General features: G+C 38.1%; 1 protein-coding gene across 5 annotated transcripts in view; it reads right to left on the bottom strand.

The window, feature by feature from the left end:
- Positions 1-13,480, bottom strand: part of Arid4b (AT-rich interaction domain 4B) — a 121,411-nt gene that overhangs the window by 9,331 nt on the left and 98,600 nt on the right. For all 5 annotated transcript variants that reach the window (XM_055603905.1, XM_055603904.1, XM_055603907.1 and 2 more), the window contains 4 exons: positions 10,413-10,497; positions 7,970-8,168; positions 3,906-5,120; positions 596-709 (listed from right to left, as the gene is read on the bottom strand). In XM_055603905.1, coding sequence (XP_055459880.1) covers positions 596-709; positions 3,906-5,120; positions 7,970-8,168; positions 10,413-10,497 — 1,613 coding nt within the window. The remainder of the gene's footprint in view (positions 1-595; positions 710-3,905; positions 5,121-7,969; positions 8,169-10,412; positions 10,498-13,480) is intronic.

Raw genomic sequence — 13,480 nt, 5'->3', positions numbered from 1 at the left:
ACAGAACACTCTTTGCAAAAGTATTGCTTGTTATTGCTCTCAAGTAGTATGGTTTGGGAACTGAAGTGTAATTTCACAAGCTGGAACTGTGCCTATGACACTATCTTTGCCTGCTGTTCTGAAGATTTATAAACAATCTACTTCACGGTAACGAACATACACATAATACACACAGACACTGTGAACATGAAGGTCACTGAGCCATAATGTCCACTCGATCACTCACCAGCAACCAATACCAATATAACCAACTGGTTCAATCCTAGACTTTACCCATGGTCAGAAAACTCCTGTGTAACTTTTGGCTGTTTGTTGTCTAAGGCAGAGTCATGTGTAGTCCAGGCCGACTCTGAATTGGCTATGTAACCCAGAATGGCCGTAAACTCCTGATTCTTTTGCTCTACCCCCCAAACACTAGCATTACAGGCATGCAACACCTATCCAGACTGACTTTTTCTTAAGGTTATGAGGGAAAAAAAAAACAAAAACAAAACAAAATGTAGAATTGTCCCATAACCAAACAATCTTTTAGTGGGGGAAGGTGTTCAACTATTATTTTTGTGTCATGAAGCTTCGAAGCAACTTTTACACTTACTGCCTTTTCCCTTCTTTTTGTTGTTCACCACGGTGGCTTTATGGCTTCTCTTCTGCTTTTTTGACGCACTTCCTCCTCCCTGAGCATCTCTCACTCTTTTCTGACCTGTACAGGCTGTGATGAGAAATAGTTAAGTAATACAAAATAGAGAACTTTTTTTTTTTTTTTTTAAATAGGACTGGGCTTCACAGATGCTCTACCGCTGACCTATACATCCAGTCTAGTAACACAAAACAGAACTAGACATTCCCTAGTTGACTACTTAAATATCTTAGAAAAAATCCTCAAACTACACAATTCTATGAAATTTATATCAACTATCACAGGAAATATTCCAAAATTTTAATTAACTGTCATTAATGAAGCCCTTAAAAATTAAGGGCTTCTTTCAGAAAAGTCAAGGTACATTCTTAGGAAATCAAGATTGAAAACGCTGTCAGCAGAGTACTACAGTTTGAGTCTAGTAACTCAAACACAGGAATGTGCTCAAACTTGTTAAAATTCAATAAATTGAAGTATTAAGGTTCTGCTACAAGTTGAAATGTTAAAAAAGTAATGTAATTTTGAATGCTGTGATATGGGAGTGAGTGAGACAGGATCTCATGTAGCTTAGACTGGCCTCCAACTTTCTATTTAGCTGAAGATTACCTGGAACTGTTTTTGTGCCTCCACCCCCAGTGCTGCAATTTACAGGCCTGAAACATGCTGTTTCACAATAAATTAACTGGAGCCAGATATTTCATACTTGTTGTATGTGAACTTACTTCTAGGGCACTGGCTAACTAAAGTGTATACAACTTACAAATTCAGCAACACAGTCCAAGAATCACCTCATCTTTATGGTGTGAAATGACTTGCAAAAAGTATAATAAACCAACATCATCCTTTCTTAAACTAGCTCAAGTGTTTCTTCTCTCTCTCTTTTTTTTCAAGACAAGGTTTCTCTGTGTAGCCCTGGTTGTCCTGAAACTCTCTCTCTGTTGACCAGGCTGGCCTTGAACTCACAGAGATCAGCCTGCCTCTGCTCCTGAGTACTGGGATTGAAGGCATGTACCACCAGTGCCCAGCTCAAGTGTTTATTTTCAATGAGAATTTCCCTGATGCTGCAGATTCACTAATTCATCACTACTCCAAACCGTAGCATTTCTGTACACTACATGTGTTGTCTTTAGTAATTCTTATACTTCTTATCTTTTGAATTACACACAAACTATTATACTACCCAAAACAAGCTTTTAAAAACAAAAGCAAAAACCCAGAGACTTAAAACATATATCTACTTCCTTCCAATTTCTAACACTATATAACAGGTTTCTGCTGCTCCTGTTACCAATAGTGATATTAATCTGCAGTTTACAAAATATGGCTTCCTTGGCTGAAAATATATTTGGCTGTTTACTGTATGAAATTCGTTTTTACTAAATTAATTAAAATAAGGTCATATGATGTGTCTAAGAGTCAATTTACACAAATTTTTAAAAAACTGGATAGTCCTTTGATTTGATAAAGCAGATGGCTTCAAGTTCTATAGCTTTTAAAAATAAAACTTATTTGTATTTTTAGGTATATGTGTGGGTATGAGCTGGTGAATACAGGCAACCATGGAGGCCAGAAGATGGTGTCAAATCCCCTGGAACTAGAGTTACAGGATGTTGTGAACCACCTGATGTGGGTGCTGGGAGCTGAACTCTGGTTGGTCCTCTGCAAAAGTAGTATGCACTCTTAACCACTAAGCCACCACTCCAGCAACGGCACTTTATTTGTGAGTCGCTGTGTGTATGCGTGTGTGTATAAGAGGACAACTTTTGTGATTTGGTTCACTGTGTGTGTGTGTGTGTGTATGTATGTGTGTGGTGGGGGGGACAACTTTTGTGATTTGGTTCACTCTTTCAACCAAATGGATCCTAAGCATCAAATCTCAGTCATCAGGCTTGGTGACAAATGCCTTTAACCATGGAACCATCTTGCCAGCCAAAATTCCATACTTTTAATCTAATCAAGATTAATAATCAATAGGGCAGCACTGACTATGTTTCAGTATACGAAAACCTTCTGGATGATTTTAATTTTTCGTAAGAGATGGAGACAATGAAGAGGATATATCTCAAGAGCTGGAATTCTAATGCAACAGCATTGAAATCCCAACTGGCATTCTTTCCCTTTGAAAATGCCTTTCTTCAAGACTATGTAATGTAAACCCATGACATAACATGACACATAGATGTAACCCCACTAGCAGCTGTACCTGTAAATCCCCAATAACTACAACCTCTGCTTTACTAATGGTTTACTGAGCATCATTTAGTTCTTTGAGAAAGGCTCTACCCATGTACCCCTAGGCAGAAACTAATTTTGTAGCCAAGGTTGGCCTTTAACTCTGGAGCCTCCTCCCTCTGCCTCCCAAGTATTGGGAATACCATATGCATAGGTTACCGTATTTCTTTATGGTCAACTAAGACTCTCAAACTATTGCACTACCCTGTGATACTCAAAATACACACCCTCCACTGCTCTATCTTTACAGCTGGTGTGTAAATTTCAAAACCAAGTATCAGCCTACAGTACAATGATTTAAGATACCCGATCAAAGTGGTATATAAGAAAAACAATGGCTGAGTACAAATATGATACCATTAGAAAGAACTATATTTTCACAAATTACTAATTTGATTCTCCACTTTGAACAACTACACAGAAAATCAAGAGTATTACTATGGAGTAGTAGTATTAGCATTCAACATTGGTCCTTCCATTTGGAAGGTATACATCTAATGAAGTATCAAATCCTTTTACAAACTCACACAAGTAATTCAGCCTTGCAAATTCAGTTTGACACAGCTGTCTGAGGAAAGCAGTGTCTGGCCAGTTAGTTGGCTGCTCCATACCCTATTCAAAGTATTTGGTTAAGGGGGCGGGGGGGGGGGGGGTGTCAACAAATCAAAATGTGTGTGAGAGACACTGAACATTACAACTGCAAACACAGTGTTACAGAAACAGTTAAATGTCTCATATCATAGTCAACCAACAAATGGAATAAATTTCATTAGCTTTAAACCCTGGGCCTAGATGGAAGTTGTAGCATGTAGGCTAAAATTCACTTGAAATGTCATAGACGGATCAAGAAAAAAAAAAAAAAATTAAAGGCTCTAAATGCATCCTCTTATCATTACTGAAGTGTCTTCCTCCTGTCCATTTTCACTGTGTTCATGCAAGAACGACACTTAAACGCCTCACTTTAAAAGACACTATGAAAGTATCCGGGCATTAAGAGAGGAAATCCTACAAAGCAGCATGTCCTTTTCAACCTCACCTTTTTCTGTGTGTTCTGGTTCTGGCTGATTGCTACTGCTGGAGCTCACGCTTGCATCGAAGCCTGCTGGTGAGCTATTCCCCTCTGACTGGAGGTCCTGGAGCTCTCCCACAACACTGTCCACCTCAATTGTGCTGTCAGTTTCACTCTTGATGCTTCGGACCTCTTCCTGGTTTGGAGCCAGGGGCTCTGACACTGTGACAGAAGACTGCTGCTGACTGGCTTCTGTTACAGTGACTGAAGAAGGCGACTCCGGTGTGGTAGGGGGGGTATTGAGCACTGAATTACTGCCACTGCTTGGAAATTCTGTTTTTCTGTCACTAACCTCTAGGGGTTTTTCTTCAACTGGCTTATTGTCAACACTGGCTGGTAGTGGCTTCTCTAGCTCTATAATGGGCGAGCAACTCTCCTCTTCCGCTACAGTCTGCAGTGACTCCTCTACTGTGCCCTCATCTGGGGCAGGATGGGGGGGAGATGCTGCAGCCTCAGTGTCGGAATCAGAGAAAAGCTCCTTTAGTGTTTTCTTGGGCCACTGTCCCTGAATACTTGACCAAACGTCTTTTCTATCTTTAGCCCTGCTGTTCTGAAGTCTTTCATCAGAGTTATTTAAAAGTTTTATCCTTTTTTCTGCTACTTCTGAAAATCCGGAATAAAAACTAGTTGTCCGTAAAGATTTTCTCTTTTCTTCTAAGCCATTATATTTCTTGGTTGGTGTCACCTTTGCTTTGGACTTTTCTTCTTCATCTTCATCTGAGGAGCTATTACTACTGTTTTCTGTACCAACTGGCTCTTTGCTCTTGGTTCTGTCTTCCTTCTTGCCAGGGGATCCAGTCTGCAAACATTCTTCTGTATTGCAATATCGCCTTTTCCCACGTTTTGTCTGTGGCTTTAAAGATTTATCTGTTGTGTCCTTTTTAGCATCCTTTCTCTTTTTTGTAATTTCATCATCTTCTTCAAAATCAGTATCTTCTGATATCCCTTCCATATCTTTTCTTAATCTTTCTGGAGATTTTGTCACTGTTTTGGCTATTACTAAATCTGTGTGGACTTTATTTTCTTCTAACAAAGACGGACTACTCTGCTCCTCTTTTAAAATCAGGTCACTTCTGGTGTGGGTCGAATGCTCCACCTTTGACTCGTCTTTGCCACTGTTGTCTATGTCCTGAGCATCCCTCTCCTCTTCCTGCTCACTGTCTTCAGCAGAACTTTCAGAAGCTAAAAATAAGAGGGGTGGGGGGAACAAGCTTAGTAAGAACTGCTGTTTATGTCTACCTCAAACAGCATACAAAAATAGGATGAAAACTTTTATCCTAGGTGCTGTGATTAAAACATCTTCTTCAAAACTGAAGATGAAACTTAACGACACTACAATTGGGAACTTCTCAAGTGGTGGGTTAGCTATCACAGGAGTTACCACCATTGTGATGTCCTCACCACAGAACCGCCTAAACCACAAGAAATAAAAATTCTTTCCTTTACAAGTTTTACCCAAGCTGTGGCACTGTTAAACTAGTAGTAACCAGAATAGTAGTTTTTCAAGTGAATAAAACTAATCTGCAGAGATTTTTCTAATGAAATTTGCCACTTTCCTGCATTTGTTCTTAAAGTATGAGACAACAATGTCATCAAAATAAGAATATGGAAAGCTGCAGAGACAGTTCAGTGATTAAGATTATTTGTTGCACCCACATGATGGCTCCCAACCATTTCTAACTCCAGTTCCAAGGGATCCAACCAACCTGCGCAGGCACTAGGCACATGGTACAAATATATATCTGTATAATACATATATTACATATAATATATATTATGTATATTTTTAAAAATATAAACATATATATGAAGGCAAAATAGACATACCCATAAAATAAATAAATCTTTAAAACAGTATTTTTAATGAGGATACAAGACAAGGAATTCTCAGTTTAAAAACAAAATCTTCAATAAAGAAGAGTTCTTTTAAAATCTTTCTACCCAGCCATCCAGATAGCTACTCCAGCCAGATAATCATTCTAGAATGATCTACCTAGCCCCACCACCGATTCTGTACCATTCCCAGGAAGGTCACAGTGACATTTGCAATTTGTCACCTTGCACAAAACTAAAGTCCAAGTAGATCAAAGACCTCAGCATAAAACCAGACACACTAAACCTGTTAGAAGAAAAAGTGGGGAAGAGCCTAGAACTCATTGGCACAGGAGACAACTTCCTGAACAGAACACCAACAGCACAGGTTCTAAGATCAACAATCAATAAATAGGACATTATGAAACTGAAAAGCTTCTGTACAACAAAGGACACTGTCGTTAGAATAAAACGGCAGCCTAAAGACTGGGACCTTCACCAACCTGTATCTGACAGAGGGCTAATATCAGAATATATATAAAGAACTCAAGTTAAACACCAACAAACCAAGTAATCCAATTAAAAAATGGAGTACAGAGCTAAACAGAAAATTCTCAATAGAGGAACATCGAAAGGCAAAGAAACACTTAAAGAAATGCTTAACGGCCTCAGTCATCAGGGAAATGCAAATCAAAACGACCCTGAGATTTCACCTTACACCCATCAGAATGCCTAAGATCAAAAACTCAAGTGACAACACATGCTGGAGAGATGTGGAGAAAGGGGACCCTCCTCCATTGCTGGTGGAAATGTAAACTTGTACAACCACTTTGGAAATCAATCTGGCACGTTCTCAGAAAATTAGGAATAGTGCTACCTCAAGATCCAGCTACACCACTCCTAGGCATATATCCAAAAGATGCTCAAGTATACAACAAGGACATCTGCACAACCATGTTCATAGCAGCTTTATTTGTAATAGCCAGAACCAGGAGACAACCTAGATGTCCCTCAATGGAGGAATGGATACAGAAAGTGTGGTACATTTACAAAATGGAATACTACTCAGCTATTAAAAACAAGGAAATTATTATATTTGCAGGCAAATGGTGGGAACTAGAAAAGATCATCCTGAGTGAGGTATCCCAGAAGCAGAAAGACACACATGGCATATACTCACTTGTAAGTGGTTATTAGACATACAATATGGGATAAACATACTAAAAGCTATACTCCTAACGAAGCTAAACAACAAGGAAGACCCTAGGGAAGATGCTCAACCTTCATTCAGAAGGGCAAACGTGATAAGACATCAGGAGCAGGAGAAGGGCAAACACAATAGACATCAGAAGCAGGAGAAGACAGGGAACACGACAGGAGCCTACCACTGATGGCCTCTGAAAGACTCCACTGATCGAGGTATCAAAGCAGAGGCTGAGACTCATAGCCAAACTTTGAATGCATGGAATTTTATGAAAGAAAGGGGAGATAGAAAGACCTGGAGGGGACAGGAGCTCCAAAAGGAGCTCCAAAAGGAGACCAGGAAAACTGGGCCCTAAGGTCCTGCAGAGACTGATACCCCAACCAGGGACCATGCATGGAGAGGACTTAAAACTCCTGCTCAGATGTAGCCCATAGACTCAGTCTCCAAGTGGGTTCCCTAGTAAGGGGAAAAGGGACTGTCTCTGACATGAACTCAGGAGCAGGCTCTCTGATCACCTCCCCCTGGGGGGAGGGGGGGCAGCCTTGCCAGGTCACAGAGGAAGACAATGAAGGCAGTCCTCATGAGACCTGATAGGCTAGGGTCAGACAGGGGAGGACTTCTTCCCCTTTTATCAGCGGTCTAGGGGAGGGGCATAGGGAGAGAACAAGGAGGGAAGGTAGGATTGGGAGGAAATGAGGGACGGGACCACAGCTGGGATACAAAGTGAATAAATTGTAATAAATAATGATAATTAAAAGTAAAAAAAAAAAATTAAAAAGAGAAGTCACAATGAAGACTATCCCTAAACTGCCTGCTGAATGCGCATTCTTTGAATGCCTAGATTAGCCTAAACAGGTCCTTTCTGTGTTCTGTTTTGACTGTGCAGATAGATGAAACTCCAGCTCTCCTTTTCATGTCTTTGTGCTGCTGCTTCCTGATCAATCAGCACACTCAGATTCATTTACATATTTACAGATATTAAAATCAAGTATATGCATGAAACAATTAGGTTTACCTTGTAGTCCATTAAGAATAGAAGTAATTTCTATAGATTTAATATGAGCTGTATCAGAGTTTTTGGCATCAGCAAGATCTAGTTTGGAAACCATCTCAGGTGATGGATTTGACTGAAACGGTGGTTTTGACAAGCGTCGAAGTTTACAGTTCTTAGGAGAATATTTTTCATCTTTGTCTTTTTCTTTGTCTAATTTATTCTAGATTAAAAAATAAAGATTGGTGTTAGCTATAATTTATTTTGAACAATTTATTAATAACAATGTCAATCCTATTTTAAAGTAACACCAAAGAATATATTATTAAACAGTTGACAGAGAAAGAGTGGCAGAAAAAAGGAAAAAGAAAAAACTTCAAAATAACCAGGTTTGATTTCTTTTTCCAGGTTATTCATGAAAACACTGTGAAACAGAAAACTATTTAGGATTTACAATCTAATAGTAGGGATTAAATCAGACAGGTGATTAAGGCCAGCAAATAAGTATTGCTAATAACTGTTGTTATAAATTCTTAAAAATTAAATCACAGATCCAATTTAATATTTACAAAAGAAGAAACTCAATTTCAACATTCTTACATTAAAACTAAATATTCTCATTGTAAAATACAGGTTGGGAATGGCCATGTTCTGTATTTTGAAATTTACAGAAGGAATTACACGCACTGACCTGCTGTAAAATGATCGCAGAGGCAGCCTTCCTACCTCACTCAAAGGCTGATGTTTTCTCAAACTCAATTTACAAACGAGTCAAGACTGAGATGGTGTTTTTTGTTTGTTTGTTTTGTAATTTAGGCTCTCTAAAGTGTGACTTAGCAACAATTCTGAAGACAGACTGAAAATGTAATTATTTTCACAAAGGACAGTGCATACCTAACCTAACGTCACATAAGATATCAAAGGGGATAAATACTCCCTTACATGTAACAGTTAACATTCGGATAGTAGCTGTTCTCCAAGTGGGGTCGTTGGCCCAGCAATTTCTGAGAACTTGCTGGAAAAGCAGCCCCCTAGAAATAAGATAAATCAAGATGCTGAGGCTGGAACCAGGAAGCCTGTCTGAATGTGTTCTCCAATGGTACATATTTCAATAGTGAGCTCCACTGACTAGGCCTAACTTTAAAAACATCCTAAGAAGGAAGGAAGAATGCCTGCAATGGCTATGGTTACTCCATCTTTTTAGTACTTTATGACTTGATCTCAAGAGATCAAAATCTACCATGCACATTGAAGGCTGAAACAATTCACTTCAGTCCAAATTCAAATACATTTTTCAGTGGCAGTCAAAGGAGTCTCTTTACCAATGGCTCCCAGAGAAAACTTGAATGAGAGGGAAGGAGGTATGTGCAATACCAAAAGGTAATACATAAGAAACTGTTTAAAAATCTACAAATTTCCAGTTTACAAGCCTCTTTCCTTATGACCAAGAATTTTAACATGCTTGGATTAGTTACATAGAAGTGAACAGAAACAGACGTTCAGAGAATATTTCATGTGTGTAACACAAACATTTTCTCCCACACATCTACTTAACAACGGCTTGCTTTGTACAAAGACACTGGATTTTTAACAAACATTTTAACAAGTGTTCTTCCGTTACTAAAACAATGGTAAATATAGCATGATTTATATAATTTCCAATAAGGATCAACAATGAGTATATAAAGAGTTTAAGAATTCCTGGGTTTTAGGTAATGGATTACTGTTCTAAAAACTCAAAAGACTCCAGTCTACAGTGACAAAAGCATTCATCATCCAAGACCACAAGGGGATCCCTAAAGAGGACCATAACAACTCTTCACTGGAATAAGAAGACTGAGTTTCAGAACTACTGCTAAGCATATGAACTACACACACAAAAAAAAAGCTATTTTAAAAGATTTTTTAAAATTTAAAAACAATGTTAATGATCTGGTTTTTAATAAAATATTTAGAAATATTTATCTCATAATTAGTAACAGTAATTCTATCATTCATAGCAGTACAATTTTACAGAGATCTTATGGTAGCTACTGAGTGTGTGGTGAAGAGATATTGAAAACATTCTGAGCCAGTGTCCAGTCAGATAAAGATGAAGAGATAGACTCTCCTCTGTCTTCAGACATCTCCTCTTCTCCACCTTAAATCTACTTACATCCCCTACCCGCAATGCTTGATGGCTCCTAGTTGGGAACTACAAGAGACAGGAAAGGTTTAAATGGATAAACGCAATTTGGTTGTATGGTTTTATACAATGCTGAGACTAGAAAGGCCTCAAAGATCATTTAGCACTGTTCCTAAAACCTTTCCACAAAGTGACAAAATTAATTAGGACAAAATCAAATTTGGCAAAAGTGCTATTTCAAGAGATGATAATATCAGGAGTAGCATATGCTCATACACATATTTTTTAATTGCCCTTTTTGGGGATGATAAGCTAATGGTGCATAGCAAAATCAAGACTTACCTTTATTTTCTTCCGATGTTTTATCTTTGGTACATTTTTATCAGCAGGTCTTACTATTTTATCTGCTTTAATCCATTCATCATATCTAAAATTAAAAGAAATGAGTATCAATATGTATGCTATATGCTACAGAAGGAACTATACTATATTCAAATATAGACTCAAATATTGAGTCCTAATATTTTACAACTTAAAAGGCTCTTGGAGATCTGATGAGTATACAATCAAGACATCAAAGAGAGTCAAACTGACTATCCCATAGTCATTAGAACTACTGACTGAACCAAACCCTCACAAATCCTCCAGGTTCACTTCCTTCTCCACTCACCAAACATACAATATTGAGAACGCATACTTTTTTCCTAAACATTTATCTTGCTCCTAAGCAGCAGACAGGTATTTTTCCCCTCTAGACTAGCCGAGACAGCATGCGGCAGTAAAGCAACACTCTAACAGAAAGGCTCTTATTGTAATTTGATAATTGAATGTAAATAAACTGGGGGTGGGGGAGAGCTGCCACTCAGAAATGCTAGAAAAACATTATTCTGCCAACTTTTCTGTGTTCTAAAAAGCTTCTTTCACACATTTACAGACATTAAAGGGTCAATAAAGCTATGATGACTTCTCAATCCAATGTTCAAACTCTTTAGAGTCTTACAAGGTGCAAAATACTACTGACTACATTAAGCTACGTATACCAGAGTAACGTTTTCAATAAAAAAAAAAAAGCTAGAAAAAAGAAACATTAGAAATCGTCATTTACTTTCTGTGTTCTGAAGTTATTTTGCTTATCTGTCTGCAGCACTGGATATTAAAAAAATATAGCCTTGTACATGCTTAGCTATGACTCCAGCCTTCAATAACATTTTAAACTCTGGAACATGAAAACCTGAAAATAAGGTTTAAATTTAGAATGTCTTCATCATTAGAAGCAAGTGAAGTAACAAAGGTCCAAATTAGAACTAAATTAATAAGATATGATGAAACAAGGCTTGGGAGGGTAAGAGAAGAGTATCAGTAACTTCAGGCCAGCCTGGTTACAAATAGCGAGTTCCAGGCCAGTGCGGGTTACAAAGTGAGACCCTATCTCCAAAAAAATAAAAATAAAAAATAAAAAATAAATCTTACAGCTCATCATTCGAGTAAACATGTTTAAATGTTATGGGGGAAAAAAGTATCTAAAGCAACCCTTCAGTAAGTGTTACACAGGCCACAGTGAAACAGCAGACTCAACACTACACAGGATCACCCTGTGCTTCCTATTGGCTAAACCTGATGGTGGCCATAAAAGAGAGAATGGGCAGTTACAGAATGCATTCTAGAAACATCTTAATGTCTCTCGCAATAGTTATGTGGGCTGCATTGAACCATTCACAACACCAGCAGTTTAATATAAGATATTAGCAAATAAAAACTAAGATTAAATGCCATATATGGGTTTTTGAGGCTCGAATATATAATATTTGAAAGAGCTGCAAAGCAAGTATTATTTTTCCTCTGGTACTTAGCCTGATACTGTAGTATATACCTAGCATTTTCAGTACATTTTGCCTTCCACAGCAGTATCAAAAAAACTGCATTATGCTTAAGAATGAACAGGGAAATCAGTGAACCTAGAGTTTTAGCTACCTGAGAGGGTGAACTAGGAGAATCATTTGAGTTCAAGGCCAGCCTGGGCAACACAGCAAGAGCCTATCACAAGGGCTAGCAAGATGGCTCAGAAAGTAAAATTGTTTGCGATATAGCCTGACAACCCTGGGGTCAACCTCTAGAACCCGGTAAATGTGGAGACAGAGAACTGACTCCAAAATGTTTGTTCTCTAACTTCTACACGCACACCATGGCATGCATAAGCATACACATTGTGTACACACACACACACACACACACACACACACACACACACACATCCCACAAATAATAATAAATAAATAATATTAAAAACAGAACCAATCTCAAGCCAACAATGATGACATGAGGCACTACACGAGTATGTGAAAAGGGTAAACCTCTTTTATGTTAGTTACTAAAGCTGATTCCTTATCAGATGCCAAGGGGAAGACCTGACTAAATGAAAGTTACTCAGAACTACAACATAAAGACGCAGTTCACCCTGCTTAGGCTATATAAACTTAAGACTTAATATGGTTTTGATAATACGATTAAAAAAAAAGACAATAATACACTTATTTTAGAGTTAATGGTAGGTGGTATTTAGTGTGGGCAGAAAATGAAAATATTAGTTCAAGTTCAAATATCTTTTTTGTTGTTGTTGTTTTCCTCTCCTCAACACAAGACAGGGTTTCTCTAGATAGCCCTGGTTATCTAGGAACTTGCTCTGTAGATCTGTAGATCAGGCTGATCTCCTTTCGCTTTGAGACAGTGTTTCAGGTAGCATGGATCAACCAGAATTTGTTATGTAATTGAGACTGACCTTCAATGCTGATGCTCCTGCTTTTGACTCAGGTGTTGAGATTACAGGCAAATATCTTAAAACACTACTAAAATTTAAATGTTTAGAAGGAATAGCAAAAAAGGAAAACAACAATTTCAATTAAGAAACAAAAAAGCAAAATATTTTTCTTATTTTTCACTGAGATACCTTATCAAACAGGACATTTATTCATCCCTCAAAATACAACTTTAAAGAATACTGGAATTGCTGGTTATTGTGGTGCATGCCTTTAATCCCAGCATAGGAAAGAGGCAAAGGTAGGCACAACTTTTTGAGTTTGAGGTCACTCTGGTCTACAAATGGAGTTCCAGGCTAGCTAGGAGTTACATAATGAAACCCTGTCTCAAAAACAAGAAATATTAGAATGTTGGAACTGGACACATTAAGGAACAGCTATACTCTATCACTCAGGAGGCCAAAACAGAAGGATGGAGAGTTCCAGGTTAACCTGGATACAGAGAGAGACTCTGTCTCAAAAAAACGCCACATTAACAAACAAGAGAAAACATGAACAGCCTTATCATGATCATTCCTGTACAGGGGGCTAGCCAAGCTAATTACTGCTTTAAGAGTCAACAGGAGGGAGCTGGAAGGTAGCTCAACAAGTAAGAGG

Source organism: Psammomys obesus, unplaced genomic scaffold (genome assembly GCF_907164565.1).
Source record: "Psammomys obesus unplaced genomic scaffold, mPsaObe1.curated_primary_1811, whole genome shotgun sequence".
NCBI classification, from domain to species: Eukaryota; Metazoa; Chordata; class Mammalia; order Rodentia; family Muridae; genus Psammomys; species Psammomys obesus.
Note: the sequence above shows the minus strand (reverse complement) of the source record. Positions and strands in the feature narration are given on the sequence as shown.